The sequence below is a fragment of the Mauremys reevesii genome, linkage group 2, assembly GCF_016161935.1.
Source record: "Mauremys reevesii isolate NIE-2019 linkage group 2, ASM1616193v1, whole genome shotgun sequence".
Classification (NCBI taxonomy): domain Eukaryota; kingdom Metazoa; phylum Chordata; order Testudines; family Geoemydidae; genus Mauremys; species Mauremys reevesii.
In genome coordinates, this window is record NC_052624.1 from 187,511,930 (window position 1) to 187,536,988 (window position 25,059).

Sequence of the window (25,059 nt, forward strand, 5' to 3'; positions counted from 1 at the left end):
AAAATATCTCAATTTTTAAATTTTTGTTAAAAAAAAATTTCATTGTACTCTCACAGTTAATTCTTCAAACCCATATTAGTTTTCTTGCGGTATATGTGTTTTTTATGTTACACTGAAGATGACTTTATACATATTTGAAAAGCAAGATAAATTATAAAGGTTGGTTTTTTTTAAATAGCAGTAACTCCCACTAACTGGTACAAGGCTTGGTACTGTGCAAGCAGTTTCTCACTCTTAGAATGCAGTTACTGAAAAGCAGATATTGTGTGAAGTACCATCGATCACTGCCTCTGTTTTATACAGTTTGTCACCATTGTTCTTCGTATAGCATTGAGTCACATTTAGAACTATAATACAGATTGCAAGTGTTGGGGGCAGGGAAAGGAATGTTAAAATAACCCCCTTGTTTTTTAAATAATTGTATATCAATATATCTGTGTCTACATAGAAAATATGACTAACTGAAATAGCCCTCTCATACAGTAGGCTAGAACGGGCTTACTTTATGTGTATGTGTCTGTATACATGTGAATAAAGGTGCACAATACTCTTTGCAGGTACAGTGACACTGAATTTCAAAAGGTTTGCAATATCTGAAGTTAGATCTGAAAGCTTTTAGACAGAAGTCTGAATGCTATGCTTGCCTTTTGATTAGCTAATGAAGTGAATGTGAATCTAGGCTGTACACATAGTTTTACTTTTCAATAGGTTTTGGATCCCATATGCATCCCCCCCTAGTTTATTCTTAGTGAATACCAGTGACAAGTAAACAATTTCTAGTGTGTAGAGTTAAAAGCCTTGCAGGTTGCATTTAATTAAACAGTCTGTTAAACAAAGGTCCAAGATGATGCACCACGGTCCCACTTCTTGACTTGTTTCTGTAGTTTTTTTTAGTTGATTTTTGGCTTCTGTGTCAGACTGGTATTCCTGCAATTCTGATGACCACTTGGGGCTCATTGTATTTATCATCTGGAGGCCTTTTGTCTTATTGTTCTTTCTCAATTTATAACACCTTTGTGGTATGTTCTGGGTTCAGATTTCTCCATTTATGTTAGATTCAAATTATTTGTCAATATGTGACATTAATTTAATCAAATTATTTTCCTATAGGCTTGCTTTATAGTTTTGGGGGGTGTTTTTTTTGTTTTGTTTTTTGCCTCTCACCGGTTTTATTTTCCTTCCATTTGACAGATATTCTGCTTGCTTTGACTGCATAATTTACCATCACTGCTTTCTGTGTACTATACATAGTTTTATTTCTCTTGTACTAAGTACACAAAGTTAAAAAATAGTTACTGTGTATACATGCTGCAGTTGGGCTATAAACATTACTTACTATAATGTTGTACATTTGGATGGTGGGTGGGGAAAATTATGCCTAGCCTGAGAGCCTGAAAAATCTGTTTCTTTTAAAAATGAAATATTCTTAACCTTGACAAGATAGAGCATCTAAACTGTCTTCGTGATGTTGGTGGAGAGGTTTGATTTTGGGAAAGAGTAGTTCTGCATTCATATATTATAAATGAATAAAGTGATGTTTCCTTCCCTGCTATCCTCCCCCCACCAAGCAAAGTTGCATGCAGATTGACGTAAGCTGTCATCTTGCATTGAGAATCCAGTCCTGCTCCCCCTAAGTCAATGAAATAATTCTATTGACTTCAGTGAAGCAGGATTGGCCCTTGAACACTTAAATCTCTAAATTTGGTTAAATCTCTAACCACATAATTCATGTTCAGCAAATGCAAACGTGGAGACTCATAAAAATGTTGTAAAATAAAATTATCAGACAGTAAAAGAAATATTTAAATAAAAAGCTAAGGCAGCAGTATAAGATCCCTGAGTAATTACTAGAGCAAGACCAGGCCCATGACAGTCTGTAGCTTCTATAATCACCCAAGTGGGACTGAACATATTGACAGCAAGTGGAAAAAAAAACTTGGACACAATCCATCCGAAGAAAATAAATCCAAGTGCATTCAGAAGAAAGTAAAGGGAAAAGGAAGAGTTAGCAGTTGAATAAAGCACTCTGGCTAAGTGAAGTTAGCATGCAGACTTGTTAAGCAAGCAGAGATGACAGTTAGAAAAATGTCCTTTGAAAAGCACACCAGCATTCATTCACAGTTTTTAAGGCCAGAGGGAACCATCATCTAGTCTGACCTTTTCTCTATCACAGGCCATCGAACTTGCTCATACTAATTGACACCCAAATGTTACAATGAGCAGGAGGTGGGGGATCAGGGGCAGAAGATTGTGCTCAAGCAAAATATATGCACCAAGGTCATAGAGTGATTTCTTCTAACTTCCAGTGTATTGTTGTTCTTTACCTTGTGTCCTTGCCCTGAAGAGCTTATAGTCTAAAAATTAGCTCACCAGTAGCTGTCACGGTGCTTGTTACTTAGGCAATTACTTTAAACGTTGTGGTCACTGCCCACCAGAGTTGTGTCTCCAGGATCAGAAATAAGGAAACCTAACCAACTTTGCTTCTGCTCACCTCCCATGCCACCCGTTTTCAGATGTAAATGGTTGGTTATGCACTGTGGCTGAAACTCGCCCTTGCGGAGAGGACCTGTACAAGGCTACGCACCACTTTTGTTTCACTCAGGCCCTCAAAATAGGGCTCCAGTGAGGCTCAAGTAGCACATAGGGCTTGTGTGGGCCTAGTTCACTGGGGTGAATTTCACTCCATGCAAACAGTGGCAGTACATGGCAGGACCCACCTTAAAAATATGCACTGTGGTTTTGCCACTGTGACGGGCACAGAAAGCTTCTATCTACCTCTTTGTGTACCTTGTTGAAGAAGAGTTGTCCTAAGTGATTGAGATGGTGGAGCTCTATTTTCAATTGTGGAGGGTGGGGGTGGGGGAGGAGGAGAGGTAATTAAATCATGTATAGTGTTAGTAAAGCTTTTGTAGGTTCCTTGGGAAAGGCCAAGAAATAAGGTATATTCTGTGTGTAGGGAGAGAGGGGGAACAAAGAGCTCTTAAAAAAAAATCTAGTTGAACAGGAATATGTTACCTCTGTGACATCAGCTGCCAGGGAGATCTTTAGAGCCGATAATGGGAATGTAATTAGAAGATGGACTGGTAATACTGTGGCTATTTATAGACATGTAATGGACTGATACACCATAGAATTGGAAGGCATTGTGTGAAACGTTCATGTAACATCTCTAAAGGAGGCCAGTATCACAGGAATAGATCAGAAATCCAGCTTTTTAACATTGCCTAAATGTAGACTTACACAATAGCCTAACGACACTTCTGAAGAGTGCACAATTTAAACAAAATATGTTCAGAAAGTACACTGTGTGCCTAGTGGGCAGTGGGTATGACTGGACAAACAATACACAGTTTGTATCCACATTTACATTTAAACAAGGGAACATGTAAGGTTTCCATGACAATTTAATCCTTAGAATGTCACTGAACTTAATTTCCAGATGAAAATTAGGTATGTATGAGGTAAGAGGGGGAGATTGGGGTCTCCTCAGAAATGGGGTTGAATGTACTGGTTTTAATCAGGAGGGATTTCAGGGCAGGGCTGTTGCGCGCATAGGGATAATCTGGAATGTTGTCTTGAAGAGGCTTGTGAGAAGATTCTTCCGTATGGTGGGGATCAAGGTTTTTGTGGGAGTGGTTAAACTGAAAGGAAGTGAGATTGGAAAAAGAGTTTATTGGGACAGTTTGGAGAGTACATTGGGACCAGGATTTTAAATGGGAAGAGGTGGCAGGAAGGATTGGCAGATGGTGGGGGAGGTCAGAACAGAGACTGGCTGCTTGTCATGGGAGGGTAGCAGAAGGGATTGAGAAACTGGAACATTGCATATTGTACTTGTCTTCGGGGTGGGAAATCCAAACATTTAATATTATGTGAACATAGGATTTTGTGGTTCATGATAGAAATATTTTTAGAATCTTCTGTATCCTATGTAAGTGCTTTGATTCCCTGTTCTATGGGAAGAAATTTATTTCAGGAATACAGGCAAGTTTATTAGTACTGAGTTTTGAATGGTTGAATTAATGTTTCTTTCCCTTGCCTTTTAGTCATCAAAACAAATAGTCCTCTCTCTCTCTGTCTGATATCGCTCTTTTCAAACATTTCATTCACAGTTCTCTTCTATTATTTAAATTATTTCTGTAGAACATTCTATTTGTCCTACGACGCTGCCAATTTTGATCAGCTCACAGCTGCTTTAGCCATTTTGTATTCATTGTTCCTTTTGTTGTAACTTCCTGTTTGTTTTCAGGTATTGTCACTTCTGATTTTAGGAATGCATTGAGGCCACTGTAAAGAGATTGCCTCCTGCCTAAAATAAATTATGGAGATAGGCTTTACAACTAACATACCTTTTTCTTAGGCAGCCAGACATTTTAAATCAAATTTAGTATCAGTTTTTGAGACATCTGAAAAATGTTGCCTCAAATATTAAGTCTTTCCATAGAGGAAATCTGTTTTTCCCCCCACTACAGTATATTCAATATTTTCAGAAATCCTTTAAATAAATATTGTTAAGGGGGGAGGGAAGGGAGAAGAGAGAAGAAAGAGGGTAGATTTAAAATCTCCCCTATATTACCTTCAAAATTATGTTACAAAGAGTCTTCTAGATTTTACAAATCTTGGGAATTTACAACCATCAGTGTTGAGAAATGTACACTTTAACAAAATATCCACTGTTTGTGGTAGGACTTGCAATATTTTTGTTCCCTCTGCTCAATCTGCAACAGCAATTAACAAAGTCTAAAACCAGAGCTATGCTGACAGACTTGATTATGCAGCTACCAAAAGAAATCTTGACAAGCCAGGTAGGGCACTATGGCAAAAAACAAAACAAAAAAAAACCACACATCCCCTCTCCCTACACAATAGTCAATAGGATGTGAAATGGATCATATACTGCGGTGCTTTGCTCCTTGTGGCTTGTGGCTCTGTGTGGAGGGGCATTTTAAAACATGCTGGAATGGATAATAGAAACCACCCAGTGGCCTGATGGAGAGGAATCTACACCCCTTGCCCCCAAAACTCATTTCTTCATGTTGGTCATAAGGGATGGCATTTGCCTCAAAATGTGTAGAATTTAGCTGTAGAGGCAACAGCCAGGTAACTTCAACTCAATTCAAAATACAGAACAATCCCCTCCCCTACTTTTTTTTTAAAGTATAAAATCAATAAGGAATAAGTATTTTCAAACTTCTAAGAGCAAAAGCTAAAAACTTAAATACTATTAGAAGTTACTTGACTATCTTTTCAGAAGGCTGATCTATGGAATACTGTTTCCTGTTTGTTTTGTAGTTTTCCACAGCTCTGCCAATGGTCTGTCCTCTGTAAACAGAGGGGAGGCATCTTATGTTTCAGTAATGGATGTAATATATATTTCTTGCATATATCAGTCCCTTAATTTCTAAGATGACATAAATGTTTTAGTAACTATTCTACGTTTGTCCTAAAATGACACTTTGACTTGCTTTACTGCCATTAGCAACAAAGAATCTTGTGGCACCTTATAGACTAACAGATGTATTGGAGCATATGCTTTTGTGGGTGAATGCCCACTTTGTCAGATGCATGCCATTGGTAACTGGATAGCTAAATGTCCTGAAATTCATAACTAATAAAGGTGACTATAGGCTACAGAATCATTTATAATGTGCTTTTAAACATCTCATTTGTATTCCTTCAGAATTGATATACTATAGATGGTTTTAAATTGACAATCTAACTAACATTTTTGTCATTGTAGACCTTGTTTCAGTTTTGAAGACCACAGAGAGCATATAATCTTGCCTCCTGAAAAGTTCTGCTTTGTTTCCAAGGGGTTTTATAAGGTGTCTATCATACTGGTATCTAATTATTGACAATTTTAGACCACCCTTAAATCTGAACTCTTAAAAAAAAAAAAAAAGGGTAAGTTTAGTTTAGTATAGTTTGCTGGTTTTCCTTAGACTATCTTGGTATCAAATTAATTAGGTATTTGTGCAGCAGCCTAGTATAACTACTGATGTGGATCCCAGTAACTAGGCTATGTAGCCAAACTGGTACTTGAGAATTTTCTGGCTGGTACTCTACAAAGCTAATCCCTAGGAGTCTCTGTGCTGGGCCATGTAAAGTCTTGGCTTTCTGTACTGGAATTTAGAATATTCTTTTGCCATATTACCTTACCTCTAGACAGGCACCCGCAATTTCCATTTACTTCAATGGGAGTTTTGCCTTATCAAGGACAGCAGGGTATGGGCCTACATCTGCTTGGTATTTTTCTCTAATTGGCATGGAAAGCAGTGGCATGTTAGGATGTGTCCAATAGGTGCATTATGCCAAGCAGGTACCTGGAATGTTCAGCAGCAGACTTGGAATTAAACATGCTAATATATTCCAAAGCTCTACAGAGCAAAGCTAATTGTGACACCTGGACTCAAATATTAAGGGCTTTGGACTTTTGTGGGCTGGGGAGGGGAGGCAGCAAAATGATCAGAAGGATCTGTGCACCAGTAGCAGGTCTCAGAGGTGCATTGTGCTTGAGACAGGCACAATACCCCTAGGACAAATGTACATATTGACAGTATATTATATAACTGCTACACAGGCTCTATCACATGCTTCACACTGCACAACCCAGCATCATTAGCTGATGTGGCAGCGAGGCAGAGAAATGGCTCCACTGTTTCTTGCCCTGTCTGAGATTCCTAGCACCACTGTCGTCTCTAGAATACCCAAGTTATTTAGTGCTGGGAGTGCAAGGATTTTTCTTGTGCCTGGTCTCTCTGCATTCATGCAGGGCTAGCCAGTCTCGCCCTAAGCAAAGCAAGTTAATTTGTATTAGTTCCCCTAATAAAAGGACAGCTGCTTTGGGAGCTACACCGGGGGAAAGGGGAAGAGGTGGGAGAATAGACTGTAGCACTAGGGGAAGCAAGGCTGCAGGCTGTAGACCCCTGCTGCTCCACTCTTTCTTCAGCCAGTCATCTCAGTGATGAAGAGCTCCATACCTGCAGGTTGCTAAAGACTGAAGCTCTGTTCCTGGTTGCTCACAGACTCAGAAGGAGGAGAGCTCCTCTGTAGGTTGGGGATTGGCTGGAAGATGAATGGAGGCTGTCAATCATCTGGAGAGCCAGCCAGGCAGCACTACTTCAGTGTGCTGAGCTGCCAGTTAGTTATCCAAAGGTGGTCAGCATTTCTGAGACCTCTGGATAATCCAGATCCTATTATACAAAATGTGTAGGGCAGTCATTGGAATCTACTGCCACAGAATGTCATAAGCTAAATATTGTGGCTGACTGTAAAGAGGGTGGTCATGAAGTGAACCAGCCAACAATATATGGGATCCTGGTCCAGGACTAAGGCTCCTAGGTATCATGGTAATACAAATAATAAATCGTAATTGTTGTAGCTATGAAAGCTAAGGAATGAGCCACATGTTTGATACTGCAATGGGTAAAGGGATCGGGAAGGATATTTTGGCTTAAGTGCATTATGGGGTATTCCTCACCCTTCATCAGGTGTTGATCACAGCCACCTTAGAAGAACTAATGAGCTGGGCCAGCATGGCAGATCTTAGAATTCTACATTCAGAAAACAGATTCCATCGAATTTCTGATAACTCAAAATGGTCGTCTTACTTATTTTATATACTGCATGGCTCATAATCTCCGCTTCATGCTCTGCACAAGTTGTGCCTCCATCCCCGGTGCTGCTACTCCCCACACTTCAATCTTTTCTCTTCTGCTACTGTCCCCCAGCCGTTCGTGTTAATTCCACAAGAGTTGCTCTCGCTTCCCATACCAGTGGCCTTCTTTATTTCACTTCCAGAATAGCTTTCCTATATTCGCCAGCTAAGGACTGGAGGTATTGACAGCTTACATTTTTAATTTGTTGTGGTTGCATCATATCCAGGAATGACAGAGTTGTGAAATAGATTACATTTCTATTTCATTTTGTAATCCATGTGATACAACATAGTGTTTCACAATAGTGCATTTAAAGCCTTGTAAAGTAGCAGCTTTTAGTGTTTGTTAGAAATCAAAGGGGGAAAGAAAAACAAACATGGTGATGGCAGTAGCTTTGATCTTGTTGTTAGTTTCACAAAGTGAGAGTAAAAGCAGATATACAAATAGCAACATTAAAACTTTTATGAAGGAAGAAAATGTCAGGATTCCAAGAGGAAATAGCCCATGTGCTGTAGGAAAGCAATTACCATTGAAGAGGGCTTTAACCTAGTTTTATAAAACCTGGTGTTATTCAGACAGTGTGTTTTATGGACTGAATGCAATTAGGGATTGAGAGATCCCCATTTTCAGTTCTGCTTCCTTTTTTCCTTCCCCCATCAATCCAAAGTGAAAATTTTAATCCGAAGTGCAGTTAATCTAACAAAGATTGCTGATCTGGGATTAGATCAGGAGACTGTCTGATGGTTGGGGAATCAGCTAAATGAGCTAAGCTGTGCTCTTGAACAAATGTAGTCTATAGTTTTGTTAACAAAATGTTTAAATTGTTCATTATTAGAACTGTAGAGTGTACTGGACTTTTCTGGAATGAAGGACTCTTAATCCAGAGAACCCATGGTGTTGAAGAGTCTTTATGGCCAAAAGGTATAGCACTTATTTAAATGGAAGTTTTTAAACACTGGTAATACCAAAAAACTACTGGCACCCCAATGTATATATGAAATGTGCATGAGAAATCCAAGCATGTCCATTTCTAGTTACCCTGAATATAACATACAGCTATGCCACCGTCTCTCCTGCACTTGGGCAGTGTGCAAATGTACATTATTCTGAACTAGAACTCACTTATGCTTTGACGTCTAGGGTGTTTAAAAAAAAAAAGCCACATCTCCATCTTACTTCCAGAATAACTTTTTAGATATTTTTCTTAACATTATGCATTAAACTTGCATAATGATGGCTTATTTTGAAAAAAAAGTTTAACTATGTGGGAAATACTTCCAAAAAGTAATACACAGATTATTTTTGAATAATTTGATCGTTCCTTAGTTACTTTCTTGTGCTTGTCCATCTTAAAAGCATTCATTGACTATCCTGTAACTTGTTTTGATGCTGGCAAGGTTTGCAATCTGGCTATTCAATACAAGGTCAGTAATGCATTGAGACAGAGAGAGAGAGAGTGAGCATGTAAGCATTTTTTATTTAATACAAGTCAATCAAACTATTTCTGTAAGAAATTCTATTTATTCCAATAAGCAACTCAATCTTGCAATATAAAATAAGAGTATGATCATTAAACACTGTAAATGATGCCCTTTGCTTACTCTACTGTGGGAGGGCTCTTATGTGTGAAATATTTACGATAAATAAAAAATATATGTTCTGTTAACACAAAACAACAATTCTGTTTGAAGCTAGTGGGTGGATAAAATTCACTCGTTAAAGTTTTTTAAAAAATCTCTGCGGGTTGTATGGAGAGCTGCCACATGCCTCTCATAGATTCCAAATATATGCCATGGCAAATCCCACTAGCTTCAACCACAGGCTTTTTTGTTTTCTGTGCTCTCCTTTGTAACCCTAAGCAAACAGTGTGAATGCCAGAAGTATTTAGAAAACAAGAAGGATATGCTACAGACCAGGCCTACACTTCAGAATTCCACTGCGATATCAGCCACCCTGTGGGCATCATTTTAGATCTTCATTGTAAGTTGACAGCGGACATAGTGAACTGACCATGTGAAACAATGCAGAGTGCTTAAGGTTTCCTGCAAGCTAGTTATTTTGAATTTAATCTAAGATGATGAATTGCTTTTAGTTACAGAATTAAAATTATAAAAAAAAAATCTTTACTTTTTCCCCAGGGACTATGTTTTAACTTTTTGAATGCCTATTTTATTTAAAATAGTAAGTAAAGGCTAGAATGTGTTTCCCCAATGCAGCTAAAAGGCAAGTGGAAAGTTCCAAGACTATTTTCTGGCTATTGTGGTCTGTGCCTGAGTGTTTAGAATTGCATGCTTTGTTTACATGTAGATGGTCAGTGCAGTTATGTAAAGGCCTAGGACTCTCTCTAATTGTAATAGTTTGTAGTATTTAATGCGATGTACTGCGTTGGATTTGCAGAAGCATACATAAGTCTTTACTGTAGAGCATATTTAATTGTTTTGGAAAACAATTCTCAAGTAACCTCAGCACAGGGATTATATACACTTTTTTTCTTATTTATGCTGTTTCCTGCTCTTCAACTGAGGAGTGGTAGTGTGTGCGTCTGTGCATGTGCACATTCTACTTTTATAGTAACTGTAAAGTAATTTTTCACTAACCCTGCAGCATGCGAATCTCTGCTCTCTAGAAGAGTGTCCTTATCAGCCGTAGTGGAGGTATATGTATGGTCACTCCACAATGTTTTTTGAATATCCATGATATTACAAATCTCTCTGCTCTGCTTGGCTACTGCCCTCTGAACCTCCCCTGTTTGACTACTGCCCTCCAAACTCCAAAGAGTGTAGGGTGAGAGAATTTTAACCACATTTCACAAACAGTAATTTGAAGGTACTACTTGTAAATTGCTTGATCTTTGGAGTTTATTGCTGGATGTGGTTATTCTGACAGATTGAATTTTCATCTTACATTTTCATCTAATTAACCATTGTGAATGAAAATCATAGTGGCTGATGATGTTTGGTGACATTTCTTATATTTGATAGGGTTTGTCAAGTAAGAGGGGAAAAGGCTATTGATGCTGATAAACCAAATAAAAAATACTGATTAATTTTAATCCCATCACTATTATTTAAACTGTGGTAGCTTCCAAATGATCCAGTCAGGAAGAGACTGTGCAACACTATACTAGATTCTGTGTAGTATGATCTGGTCCCCGCCCCAGGGAATGTACAATGTGTCTGTATGCCAGTTTCATCGAAACTGACCTTCCTGTACAATCTGCTTAAGGTACAGCCCTCAAATATGAAATCTTGTCAGTGTGCATGGTCATGTTATGTTAAGTTTGATGATTACCAATATCAGAAAGAGACAAAGAAAGAATAAAACTGTAGAATCTTTTCCTTTTTTAAAAAAAAATCAATTTCCCTGTTCCCGCTCTGCTGCACATCTCCAAGAACACTACTTTTTATTTTTAGTCAATAATTAAATTGAATAGCTGGCTTTTAGCCTTTAAAATGGAAAAACAAATGAAGCCTTGCTAATTAATCTACTACATGGTGTGTAGTAGCAATAATTCCCTCAGCATCACCCTCAGACCTGTATAGTTAGCAACTTATTTTTATAAGAGATCCCTTGTTATGCTGAGGGATGACCTATGACTGTCCACAGAGAAGAGAAATATAATCTACAATCATCTTGCTGGATACATCTGTGAAATTTGATAATACTGCTCATGTCTTCTCAGAGAAGCTGCAGTGCTGAACAGAAATGGCCTGGACCAGCTGTGGCCCTTGCTTTCGCACCCAGCCTTGAGGGCTGTCATTATTATTCCCCCTCACCTACCTAATAATCTCACAAGCCTCAGTCATCTCCCCCTTATTAATCAGTACTTCTGTATGAAGGGCTGGTGAGCCTAGCGGTATGCAGTGGGCACCAGCTCTGTGTTTTCTGTGTCAAATATAATAAACAGCACACTTTTAGTGCTTAGCCAAAGGCAACAATTAGACGAAGAACAGCAGGCTAAGAGCTTGAGGTGATGCTAGCAGAGAGAAATACTTTGAAGAACTTGCCTTGACATTAGCATTACTGATATGCTTGGGCATAGAGCTAGGTAGAAGAATGCAGAAACTTTTTCAGTCTCAATTCTTTTCATTAGAATTTTGAATTTTTGGAAGAATTTGAGTACTCTGTAAGCTGGCCAAATAGGATTTTTGAGAAATTTGTTGCAATTTTGAAAAGCCAAAGGTGTGTGTTTGTGCTCCACTCAGCACTGTTTGCAAGATCAGGCTGCCTAATGCCAGTAGTGTATAGAAATTGCAGTATTACTTCCCTGTTTCTCAAGTCTTTTTAGAAATCGGCATAAAAATGTTAGATACTGAGAGAACAAATGTGAAATTTTTAATTATGCTGCTCAGGCTGGTGGATGCATAATTATACTGACCTAACCCCCCCAGTGTAGATAGTGCCATCGACCTACTGCTTCTTGGGGAGGGGTTCTCCTGTCAGTGTAGGTAGTGCCTACATTGAAACGCTGCAGTGGTGCACATGCGGTTGTATTATTTCAGTGCAGACAAGCCGTTAAATCACTTGCTCAGCCATACAATAAGAAAACATTTGGATTCTGACAATCATGCTCTTCCTAAAGAATTAAATAGAGATCAGATCAAATGCCTGTTCTGAGAGTGTAATTAATATTTCATGATCAGTTCCCATGATTAAGGCTAAGATTTTGTCATGGATATTTTTAGTGACAGCATTATAAATGCTGGATGCAAAGCAGGGTCTCGACCTCCAGTTTGAGAACTCCTGCACTAGGCCAACAAAGAGTTTTTGAAAATCTCTCGCTTAAATTTGTTTGCCTATTCCAAATCTACTTTTCCCCTTACAATGTTGTTAAACAAGAAACTAAATCAAATGAGCAAGTTCAGCTCTTTAAGGTAAGATAGGAGCAGTACTGCTTGGTTGTAGAGGGTACCTGATAAGTATGTTTGGAAGATGTAAAAATACAGCATTGCTCCAGGAATTGCTGCCTCTTTAAAAAACTGTTCAGATTTCTCCTTTTCTGTACATGCTGGAATTCCTACAGCTCTCTCCCCCTTATTTTGGAAGTCAACACAATTGGTGCACAACCTTTCAGGAGTGTTCAGAATGCATTGCCTACAGTCACTGGCCAGTTCCACTGGCCCTTGCTGAGAAGTGCAGGACCATAATTCCACCTCCTTCCTACTGCTTTCGGGGTGGTTGCTCACCAGGGCGATGCAGGGGGCTCCTTACGCCCATCTCCCTTGCACAGCCACATTGTCACAGTCTGGCCCGATATTTTGTTTAAAGTAGGTATTGTAATAATCTTGGGATAAAGTCTATGGAATGCTCCATGCCATAATTATAGCCAAAATTACCATATTTTGCAAAAGGATTCTCTCTTTTTTGGCAAAGATTATAAGGCTTCTTTTTTTCCTACACAATATATCTTAGGTTACTGCAGCAAGGAAAAACTTCTCTCTTTCACTACTGTAAGTGGCACATACCATTTCCCTCACCTGAAGGAAAAAAAGGAAAATCAGTGTTACAGCCAGCTGAATTCATGATGGAGTATTTTTCTTTAATTTTAAACTTGTAGCTTTCTTATAAACCAATACTGAAATGCAGTTTAGCAGACCTTTTATTAGTAATTCCATAGATCATACCTAATAAGTAGCTCTGTCATTAATATATATTATCATATACACAGACTTTGGAAAAGGAATTCATGGCTACTGTTGATTAATATTGCTCAAATATAGACACTATATTTTCCATTGTACATTTTTGCTGAACATTTAAATGGGGTTTTTACACTGTAAAAATGTAAAGGAAAAATTAAATGCATGATTTCATTGCTAAACTAAAAGCATACAGAAAAGATTTATAACTTTTTATAGCTCACTGCTTATGTGTTGAGAGAAGCTACTTTTGTGGCACAAATGCCCTTCTTTGTTTCTTACAAATAACTGTATTCATTGACACAAAGCACAACTGTTATAAAAGTATTAGTATGCAGATGCTCTGCTGTTTTGTTAATGCATTTAATTAAATACAATATCACTATTGTCTTTCTCCTTAGTTGAATTTGTACGATGGTATAGAATCTAAACCAGTGTTAAATAATTTAAAATTAGTTATTGTTTCTGTTGCATGCAAAACCACATCTTGCTTCACTCCATCAAGAAAGCTATGGTGATAAACTAACAAAATCTGGTAAAGTTTTGATCCTTCAAGGCACCAATGTGTAAGTACCCTGGGAATATTCAGCATAAAAATAAATACACTGCAGAAAGCAAAAGAACATACTGCAATATTTTTAATAAACAGGTTTCTTTTTTCAGTTCAGAAAGCCTTAATTGATCATTGCGGCTGCTTAAATATTTTATCCCTGAAGACAATTCTTAATCATTTTTAAGTGGAGGGAAGAACTGAACTTCCTTTCTAGCTAGTTGATGTATTTTCAATTCAGGTAATAGCCAAAATTGCATGCCTTACACATTAGCCTTCTCCAGGAAGTTAAACTGTAGCTTATTTACTAATTTATACTTGTCAGGTTATAATTTGTTGTAGGTCTGTATTTGCAGATTAATTCTGTTATACAGATAAAATTACTCCAAGCAGATGAATTTTATTGCCCAGTGTTTGCAATATGATCAGTTGTGCCTTGTTCTGAATCCATCCTTATTAAAACTACTTTAATAAACTTTTTTTTTTAAATAAAAGAAAGATAACCCCAGAATGCTCTTCTAAAGTGCTGGGTTGAATCAGCAAAGGGCAAGCACTTAGAAAAGCACACATCACAGCATAGTCAGATCCAGATCCCTTCTCAGTGCAACAACTACCAAATCAAATTGTGGAATTTCATGAGGTAATCAAGACATCAAAAATACCATATACCCAGTTATTCCTGATCCTACTGAAGTCAGTGGAAGTTTTGTCAATGACTTGAGTTTATTTCCTCAGCCTGATCCCAGCTGAATAATCACTTCTAATAATGTTGCTTTGCAATCAATCAGAAGCCTCATTTATTTCATACATTTCTTAAAAAAAAAAAAAAAAAAAAAGCCCGAGTTACTAATTTACTACTACTCTTCATTGGAAATTAGCTTGATTTTGCAGTACATAGTCTACACCAACTCACATTTTTCAATGGAAGTGGGAGCTGCTGAGTGTCACAGCATGGGTAGACAGACTTGAGCCAGTGCACTAAAAATAGCAGTGTGGACATTATGGCACAGCTGGAGCTTGGACCCAGGAAGGTCAGCCAGGGTGGCTTGGCTCAGGTAGCCAGCCTGAGCTGCCATCAGGGCTGAACCTTTAAGCTGAGCAAGTGTAAGCCTGCCCATTGCTGAAAATCATATCTCCCAGCTGCAGTGTAGACATTCCCTCTGACTTCCAGATAGCATACTGAAGCACATTAGAATGTAACCCAACTTAGAAAAGTTGGCATGAGTGTAATGTTTGTCATTTTACTAAACAGCAGCAGGCTGGGCCCTTCACTGAGGGTGTGTGTGAGGGAAAAGGAGGGTAAGATGTTTCTTACAAGCAGACCTGTAAGTATAACTAACACAAGAGATAAGACTATGTGGACGGCAATATGATTAGCCGAAGTGAAAACCTGTTTGCATTCCCCCATCACCTCTTCAATATGTGGCTTTTACATTTGGAAGAAACGGGGGAACAAATCAGGCAGAGAGAGGTTTTCTCTTTAATGTACAAATCCCCATTGAATCTGAGCTACACTACTTAAAGAATGCTAATAGACTCATACCATGGGAGTTCCATCCTGTACAACATTGAGCTTAGAGTTAGAAAAGTTGTAATGCCATGCAGAGAGGGGTTTAAGTGGAAATACAGCCCTGTACAGTGGTCTTTAGAAATAGTGAGAAGAGTGGTCAATATAAAGAATTTCTCACCTTACATCAAGTACAGATATGGCAATTGGAGACATTGACAATAAAGCAGAGTTATCACCTACAACATAAACATTGAGGTGATTTGATAGGCTATAATTGCAATCATTTACAACACATTGCAGCTATAATAATAATAATATAATTGGAGATATACCAATCTCCTAGAACTGGAAGGGACCTTGAAAAGTCATTGAGTCCAGCCCCCTGCCTTCACTAGCAGGACCAATTTTTGCCCCAGATCCCTAAGTGGCCCCCTCAAGGATTGAACTCACAACGCTGGGTTTAGCAGGCCAATGCTCAAACCACTGAGCTATCCCTCTCTATTTTTGTTAACCTATTTCCAAACACTTTTTTAATTATAAACATACTGACCACCATTCTAATTTTAAAACCTAAAAGAAGTCATGTAGTCCCAGTGCAAGTTAAATGTGAGAACACAGTTCAGTTGCAAGTTAGATTAATTCGCTGAAAGGCATTTGGAGAGAGAGAACATATTCTATGGATTTTGCATGAAACAACTCTCTCAAGGCAAGTGAAAGAAAGCAGCATTGTTCCAGTGATCTGTTTTTCATAGGCCTGTATTCATATCTCATTCTTGTTGTTTGTAGGAGAGGCAGATGTGAACCAGAACAATGGGACCTCCACTAAGAGCACAGCGGTGACAGACTCCACGGGCACAGCAGACTCAAAGAATGCCTGGAAGGAGGCCAACCCAGCTGACACGGTTGGTCGCCCCCACTTGATCCGCCTCTTTTCCCGAGATGCCCCAGGAAGGGAGGACAACACCTTCAAAGATCGGCCCTCAGAGTCAGACGAGCTACAGACCATTCAAGAGGACAGTGCTGCAACTTCAGAGAACTCGGATTTGATGGCTTCACAGAAACGCTCCTCTTTCCGGCACGGATCAAAAATGGCAACTGCAAGCACCATAGACCATGCGAGACATGGATCTCCAAGGCACAGAGACTCGGGTCTACTTGACTCGCTGGGCAGATTCTTTGGAGGTGAAAAACAAGTTCCCAGGAGGGGCTCGGGCAAGGTGAGCTCTGAGGAATAGAACAGCTACAGCAACATAAAATACAAATTATAAAAAGGAAAGGGTGGGAGAAAAAAAGAAAGGTGAACTAGGTAACCACCATAGAGCAAGAGTTGATTCAGCTAGCAGGAAGGTATTACATATGTCTGATATGATGTTTGGCTTCAATAAGAAATACAATAGCATAGCACTAGAAAATGTTATGAGCTTGCGACAGAGCACATTTATCAGTTTCTAGGCAGAACCACTCTTCCAGTGTCTGGAAATGAAGAGTATTTATAAATCAGGGTGTGGCTCTGGAGACCTTCCTGAGAGACTTGTGAACATTTTATAAGTGGTGTATTATCTGTATATTGAACAACTTAGGGACAAGCTTCAGGCTGCTTTTGTAATTTTTTTTTTCTTTCAAGACCATTTTATCTCAAATGTTTCTCAAAATTAACAGGCACAGAAGCATGAGACAATCTTATGACAATTCTGCACTAGTACTGGGGATGAACTTGAAAATGGGTCTTTTTCCTTCTCTAATTTCTATGAGTGATTCTTTTGTTGGAGTCTGCCTCACCAGCCTGTATTGTAAAATCAGCACAGCTTTGTAAGACATGTGAATGTGGTTGCTGTTGGGATAATGTGTCAGAAATTCTCCTGAACCATGAACTGCCTATGGTCAAGCTATTTGATCCTGAGTGCAAGGGAGGAAGGAATAAATCACAATTGTACCTTCAAACATCTGTGGATTGAATACCAGAACTTCTGTGACCTCTTGACTGTTAACAATTATGAAATTTAGCATAAGAAAACATCTCACTCATGCAGGAAACAGGTGGTCAGAGATGTAGAAAGTAGTGTATACTCCTGCCTATTCCAGAATTAGTATTCAGTTTTATAAGGGTGCTGATATTTCCTTAAAGCTTTGGTTCCTTGATCTGTTGTTTGAGCTTAAATTTAAAGTTTGCATAGTCTGTTGCTGTATGAATGTAACAGATGTGGGTATGTCTTGATTTGTGTTTGATCTGTTTTTTGCTACAATAATCTAGAGTGGGCACTTTGCTTTAAGAAAATATCACACTGGTGGGTAGCCGAAGAAGTGAAGTTCATCCCTATGTGCCATGTAGTATAAAATACTCACTTTGGGGGCAGTTTCTTATAATCCTCTTCCAACAGCAGGTTATTACTTGCAAATTTTCATTGAGGGGAGTACCACAGACATGTTAAATTAGCTAATAAACTAAACAGCTGTAATCCCATTTTGTTGTGCAGAGCACTTGAGAAGTTCAGATTATAATAAAACCATACTCATCAAATCACAATTTTTTTTAATCAAACATACTTACTGTACATGTGATGTGTAGCTTGCATTAATTTCCATTAGCAATATGGCCTAGTGTGTCAGACACTGGACTGGGAGTCAGGTTCTATTCCTGGACCTACCATTGACTTTCTGGGTGATGATATTAGGTGAGTCATTTAACATCTCTGTTCCTCTATCTGTAACTGAGGGATTATAATGTTTGCCCACCTATGAAAAAGCTCTATGTAAGGGCAAAACATTACAATGTTGTTTGTGCAGTGAGCAGTCATTGTCTTGCTGAGGGGGAAATTCTTTTCTTAGAATCCCTTGGTGAGTTTCTTTCATTGCAACAGGCATGAGTCACTCCTGATATTGATGGTGATTTGAAATGGATTCTTGAATGTGGTTGGCTAGCTTCAACTCTTGCTATTAATGTGTAATTACAGCATTGAGTTATATAAAGAGAATTAATATACTGGTTTTTAGATATCAGGGGATCAATGTAAAATAGTATTAGAATCTGCATGCAGAAAAAATAAAGCAGGTATTTTTTGTGTAGCAATAAAAATGAAATCAATTTTCAGTGGTGGTGGTAGTGATCTAAATTGGGTGCAAATTGTAGATTCCTGTATTTACCAATCATTGGAATCTATTTACCTTGAGGAGTTAGTATATAGTCGTGTTCTAGACAATGAAGTACCTTCTCTCTTGTATCTTGGTTGATCTTCAGTGCTCTGTCAGATTAAGGGCAGGAATGACTGGAGTGGAAAATCTCAACAGCAAACAGTGTCTGCAGAGCAAAACAAAGCTTTCTGCATGAGTCCAAACAATTTTTAAGCCATGAATAAAACTGCTTTTTTAAACAAGTGCTTTTAATGTTTTAAAGTGCTGCCTTACAGAGTTAAGCTGTAAGCACATAGGAACTGGTATCTTGGCCAAAGTCAGTGATAATCTTTGAACTACCAACACTGACTTCTAGTGCCAAAGCATTTTGTTGTTGTCCTCAGAAACAATAACGCTGATGAATAAAAACCATATTTTAGGAATCCACTCCAGGAATCCAACAAGTTCCCCGGCCTTTTGTTTCAATTAGGGTTTCATGAAGCTTAAAATCAGTGTCATACAGTCATCTTAAATAGTTTGGGTGTCAGGAAAGGTTTGTGCTCCATATGCTTGTGTATAAATAAGAGGAGATCTAGATGTCTGATATTCTCATTTGTACGCAAACCAAAAGAAATTAATTGCTGAATTATATAGAATGGTAGAAAAAGACTGAGTGCACCCTGAAAGCATTTTTAAAAAAAAGCCCAAAAGAACTCAGGCCATTTTCCAGATTTGCTGTGTAAGATATTGCAGAAGATGCTTCCTAGAGTGAATTATAATGTATTTTGGGGGCTGTGTTTATGTTGCTTGAATTAGTTTTGTAACAAGTGTGCAGCTTTGTGCGTTTAAGAGCTATTCTGCTGCTGCCTTTGTTGTGGTCTCTCCCCAGCTATTGCCATCCCATGCACCACTAGGAGCATATATCTGAACTGCCCACACCAGTAAATACTGGAATGTAGAGAAAACAGTTGTTCTTTGTGCAGACTGAGGGCTGACATTCAGGCATAACACATTATAAATTCCTCATGGAGGCATATTCTTCTTAGACCAATGGGTGACAAGTACATAATGTTCTCTATTGTTTAAAGAGAGGTGGGATGGGAACAAAATAATATCTGTTTTGTGGCCTCCAGGGAACGAGTTCTCCCTTACCCTGGAATTTTGGAGCTGTGTTATGGAAGGTGGGAGTTCTGGGGGAGTAAAATAAAAATAGACCCTCTAGAATGTAAGGAGAGATTGTCTCCTTTCAATGGCAACAGCTGTGTTTGCCATTTTTTTTCTTCGTTCTACCAAGATTTTTGATAACTGAACCATATCAATCTCACACACATGAGTTTTGTATTTTTTTTTAAGTAAAAATAATCCTCATGAAGCCAGTGTTATGTAATCATGTAGGGCCCGGATCTGCTGTGCTTGTGGCACAATCATTATCACTACTGGTGGAGTAAGGCTAAGTAAGAATGACAGAATCAAGGCCCTACAAAGATACTCAAGGTTTTTCCCAATGCCAGACAGTTTCTTTGAGGTGTTAGTGGTAGCTATTAGTAGTGTTTCCTTTTTCATCTCTCTAGAATTTAACAGGGCAAATTTCAATTTTTAAAATAGATTAAAACAATTTGGAACAGTCAGGATGATCAGATCTGTCCAATCCCCATTTAAAGTTTGTGCTTATAAAGTGTTTTTTCAAAAGACTAAATTTGTAAATTACATTATCAGAATTTTTATTTCTTGATTTTAATGGTGAAATTATTTTGTTTTCTACCACATCTTGGATTGTTAGCCAGTAAATTTTATACCCCAAACTTTAACATTATCTGCTAGCCTAGTAAACTTGAACTAGGTTTGTATGGTATGGTGGAACCTATGAAAAACACCTTAAATAACAACTCAAGGGCCAGACTTGATTACTAATACAGACTTTGGCATTTCAAAGCCATTTGTATCTCCTGTTTGCATTACTGCTCAGTAAGTACACATTTTTACATTCACACTTTCTCATGTGCTATCTGCATAGGGCCTACATTTCTCATATAGCCAAAGGAAGTTACAGGGGTGTAACGAATACAGCATCAGGACATAGGATTTCCTTTCCCAATGCGTGAAGCAGTATATAGAGTGTTTATTACATTGAGCTCATCGATAAATTGGGCAAAATGGTGGTTTTAATACTGCAAACAAAGTTTGTTCACCAAGCAGAATGCCCAGCAGAAATCTTCAAATAATAAATGTACATAGATTTGCTAGAATCACGGCTATTTAATTGTGTTCTTTTAACAGAAAAATCCTTTTATTCCATATCTCAATGTGTAAACCCCACCCTACTGTCTCTTTTGTTCAAGAGTCTAACACAATACACCCAGTGCACTGAGGGTCTGGAAAAATATCAGCTCAGTCTATGCTTGTTCTAATTTAAAGTTGTGTTATCATAATGAGCAACAGACTTCCAAAGTATAGGAAATGCTCAGATTGTAATTATTTACTGTGACCTTCCTCTTAATTCTTAGCTGTCTTGGGGGGGAAAATCCTCTTGTGTTATCCACTGTTTTTGTATGCTGACCTCATGTATAAATGATGGGCTTGTAAAAACAACAACAACAAAAAAGTATTTGATGTATTCAATGATACTAGCTTTATGGGGGCTGTAATATAACATGATTTTGTTTTCATCTTTTGCTTTATATGTGCTTCAACATTTATATTCATTTATTAAAATCACAGATCTGGTGTACTAATTCCTTAGTTTGTTTTTAACTATCTTATTGTATTAACAATGCAGCTAGTACCTTTAATTTTTACTCATTATACACTGTGATACATGTGAAATGGTCGCCAGCATCAGGGGACAGAAAAAGATAGATCCACCAACTTAAGCAGCTTAACAGTCAAAACTCATTAATGAGAGAGGCTGAATATTAGATTTAGCTGAGCTCAAGGAAAAAATCAGTGTGAATTAGGAATGTGTACGTTTTTGGTGAATATCATGGGACTATTGATGTTCAACAATTCATATTTCTAATTTACCTTCGTCAGAGTAGGATTGGGTCCTTATTCGGTAAAGATTGCCATCTCAGCACACTGGAGTGATTGGTGAGGGAGTTGGAGGCACTCTTGGTGGAACATTCCAGAGTTATTTCTCTTTGGAAAATATTAAAATAGTGAATATATACTCAGCAAAAGAACACAAAGAATGATCTACAGTGGGGTTCTCGGACTTTTGTACTGGTGACCCTTCACACAGCAAACCTCTGAGTGCGACCCCCCCCCACATTAAAAACACTTTTTTATATATTTAACACCATTATAAATGCTGGAGGCAAAGCGAGGTTTGGGGTGGAGGCTGACAGTTCCCAACTCCCAGTTTGAGAACCTCTGATCTACAGTGAATAAATGCATGTTGTCTGGGCTGCCACTTCTGGTTAGGGTTTCATATCATTTGTAACTTTGGTGCCAGCACCATTTCAGATTTGCTCTGTAGTTGTCTGGTCTCTATTTTTATATTGCAAGTCAGAGGCAATTCTCATTATCATGTATTAAATTACACAAAACATTACATATTGATGGCAACTACTGCAAATTACCAGACAAAGGAAAAGATATGCTGCAGTGTACAAAAATGTAGCACAAGCCAACAACTAAGGAGAGCAGGGACCATGACAACTGCATTTTGTTTGTGCCTATGAACCATTTGACTTGTATTATTAGAAATTGCCAAGATTATTACCCAGAGCAAGTACTATTTGGAAACCAGACTAGAGGAGGAGGGGTTGAAAATCGAGAATTGTTTGAATGGATAATTTTGAAAACATGAAGTGACAGACTGCAAGAGTCCATTTGGCTATACACACATTTTACATTTGATCTAAATCTATGCTTCCTGCTCTGTGAATTGTTTCCTCTTTCTCTGAAGCTCAGCAATGTATTCCATAAGCTATTCTTTGACACAGTTCTGCCCGAACAACCATTATACTCTTCAAAAAATTTTAAGGTCTGTCTCTCTTTGTCTTGAGCCCTCTGCCAGTAAAAGGACCTTCTTCATCACATCCCTCCAGAAGACAACATCCTCTCAGATGAATCTGTTCTAAAAAAGAATAAACTGGCCTCTGTTAGTATCTGATTGGAACAAAGGCTTTTCCTTGGTCACTCTTGTTGTCAGATCAGCGATGACAGCTTCAGCACCTGAGCCAGGGTATTGGGTAGAGGGCCTCTGGAACTCATTCTGATGTTTTGCCAGATGCTGGGCCTGTCCAACTTCAGGAAGCAAAGCAAGACTTGACCAGGCCCTGTCACCCAACCAAGCATGAGGATATATTGATTTTATTTTGCTATGATATACCCAGCGTTTGAGGCATTTATATTTAAATAAATACAGAGAACCCTCCCCGGAGCAACAGTAACCTTCCTATAAGGTGAACAAACTATACACACAAAGGGTGAATATCACCCTGTGCAGAGGGCTTGGGTACAAACTAATCCCACTCAAGATCAAATGGTGAGATTTATGTGATACAAAAGACTTCTTTACGCAGGAGTGAATTTCACCCACTATGCACTAGAGGGCATCATATCATCCAGTACGCTCTTTGTTCCTTAATTCAGCCATAAATTTGCCCTACTGTTGTAGTGTAGACTAGATTAGACTGCCTTAAATTGTATTTTCTACTCACTGGCCCAGCTGACCCGGTATCTAACTATAGTAGTTCTTTATTATTTGCTGGGTCCCCAATTTTTATAATCAATTATTCTTCTCTCAGATGCCACAGCACCTTCCATCCCAGGATCGCAAAGTGCTTTACAGAAAATGACCATATCTGCAGCACTCTTGTGAGGTAGATATTATTAACCTATGGAGAAAACTCAGAGGTTAAATGACTTGTCCAAGATCATGCCACAAGCCTGCAGTAGTCAAGAATCCAGACCAGGTTTCCTGCCCTTTAGTACCATGATTGTAGGTATAATTAGCAAAGTTTTCTGGCATTCATTTGAAATTTTCATCCAAGTTTTTTACATGCACTGTTTTATAAAACTCTGAAATTCCAGGCCTTAACCAGGCCCTCATAATAATACCCACTGTCCAGCCAGAAATGTTGCTTTTCAGAGCTACTCATTTCATATTTGAGTAATTGAGTTCAACTTTCCATCCAATAATCTTTTTTCCTTTAACTCTTTTACTAGGACCTCCATGCTGTTGCAAGTTTTCTCTGTTGAAGCAATTTGACAATGACCGTGAAATACACTGTTACATTGTGTAGAGAAAGATAGAATGCTTGATCCCTACCTGTTTAACAAACCCCTTCTCTCTAGTTCCCCTCTTTCCTTTACAGTTGTCAAAATACCTTTGGGCAGCTAAAAGCATAAGCAAGTTCTCTCCAATATTTTTCACACCCTAAAACCACATGGATAGTAGAAAACAAGCTTGGGTAAAACTAGGTAGCTGAAATATGGGGGGCGGGGGAGGAGGCGCGTGAAGGTAGAAAAGCTATGCTAGCATTTTCTAGGTGCCAGGTTCAACTCTCAAACATTTTCTGGATGAATGAATTATTCAAGATCCATCACAAAGCAACAATGTCCAAATGGTTCACAAAGCAAATATTAGAACTTGTGGTGTCTCATGTAATCCTCAATGAACTGTAGAACAACACAGTTCAGTGAAAATGTGACTCAAGATCATCACTATTACCTTTCTGCCTGTCTGTTTCTGCAGTCAACTGTATTACTGTTTACTCTGTCATCATCTCTCTCTATCATTTATTCTCTCCACCTATCTTTTTGGCTCTATCATTATCTTTCCCAGGAAGATAAATATTCATTACTGGGCTAGGACTCCTAAAGTCATCTTATTTCTCTAGCAAATGACCTGCTGTGCCACCTTGTGGAAGTCACTTTACCTATCTGCCTTAGTTTCCTCAAACCAGGATAATATCATGCTTACCCACCTCACTGGGGAGTTGTGGGGCTCAGTGAGTTAATTTTTGTAAAGAAGTGAAAGATGAAATAAATTATACAATTGTTAACTCTTTATTTTATGTCAGTTTCAGGCCAGCAGGTGGAGAAAAGAAAAGCATCCTGCTGACACACTGAAATACTATGCTAGCAGTGTCTTCACTAGATTTTTGTCAAAGGCAAACCACAAACATTTGTGGAGTGTCTAGAATAGCATCTGCAAAGGTGTTAGCTAACAAGTTAATTGGCACTCAAGTTAAAATGAGAGCACCACCTCTTGTCTAAATGTACCCATAGTTCTGCAATGCTGATATGTAAAGCAATAGGGGTTCAGCCTCATCTAAAATCAATGCCATCCCACTGTTTGCTCATTAAGGGAGCTAAATAACAGTCAGGGGGTGAGGCTCCTGAAATGCAGTACCAAATTCTACTATTTGCAACCAACATGAATGCTGATCCCATTGTCACCTGTGCCCAAGCCTTGGGGTGGCAGCAAATTTTTGGTGCTGCTAAGGAGACTGGGCCATATTTTCCATGAAGGAAATAGGTGTTCTTATCAAAAGGTAGTGTGTGCACACTGAACACGCTGACACCTGAATTCACATGTTCAAAATGAGTATTTCTAATCTGCATCTACCCACCAGGCAACCACGAGTT

The 25,059-nt window shown here is 38.5% G+C and overlaps 1 protein-coding gene and 1 long non-coding RNA gene across 4 annotated transcripts in view; one reads left to right on the forward strand and one right to left on the reverse strand.

The window, feature by feature from the left end:
* The window catches only part of LOC120399379 (myelin basic protein), a 180,396-nt gene that overhangs the window by 127,808 nt on the left and 27,529 nt on the right, over window positions 1-25,059 (forward strand). For all 3 annotated transcript variants that reach the window (XM_039527581.1, XM_039527583.1, XM_039527582.1), the window contains exon 4: window positions 16,141-16,571. In XM_039527581.1, the coding sequence (XP_039383515.1) occupies window positions 16,141-16,571 (431 nt within the window). The remainder of the gene's footprint in view (window positions 1-16,140; window positions 16,572-25,059) is intronic.
* Window positions 18,563-25,059, reverse strand: part of LOC120399381 — a 31,177-nt gene continuing 24,680 nt past the window's right edge. The window contains exons 3-4 of the long non-coding RNA XR_005595118.1: window positions 21,484-21,597; window positions 18,563-18,649 (exon numbers count right to left, since the gene is read on the reverse strand). This is a non-coding gene — a long non-coding RNA (uncharacterized LOC120399381). The remainder of the gene's footprint in view (window positions 18,650-21,483; window positions 21,598-25,059) is intronic.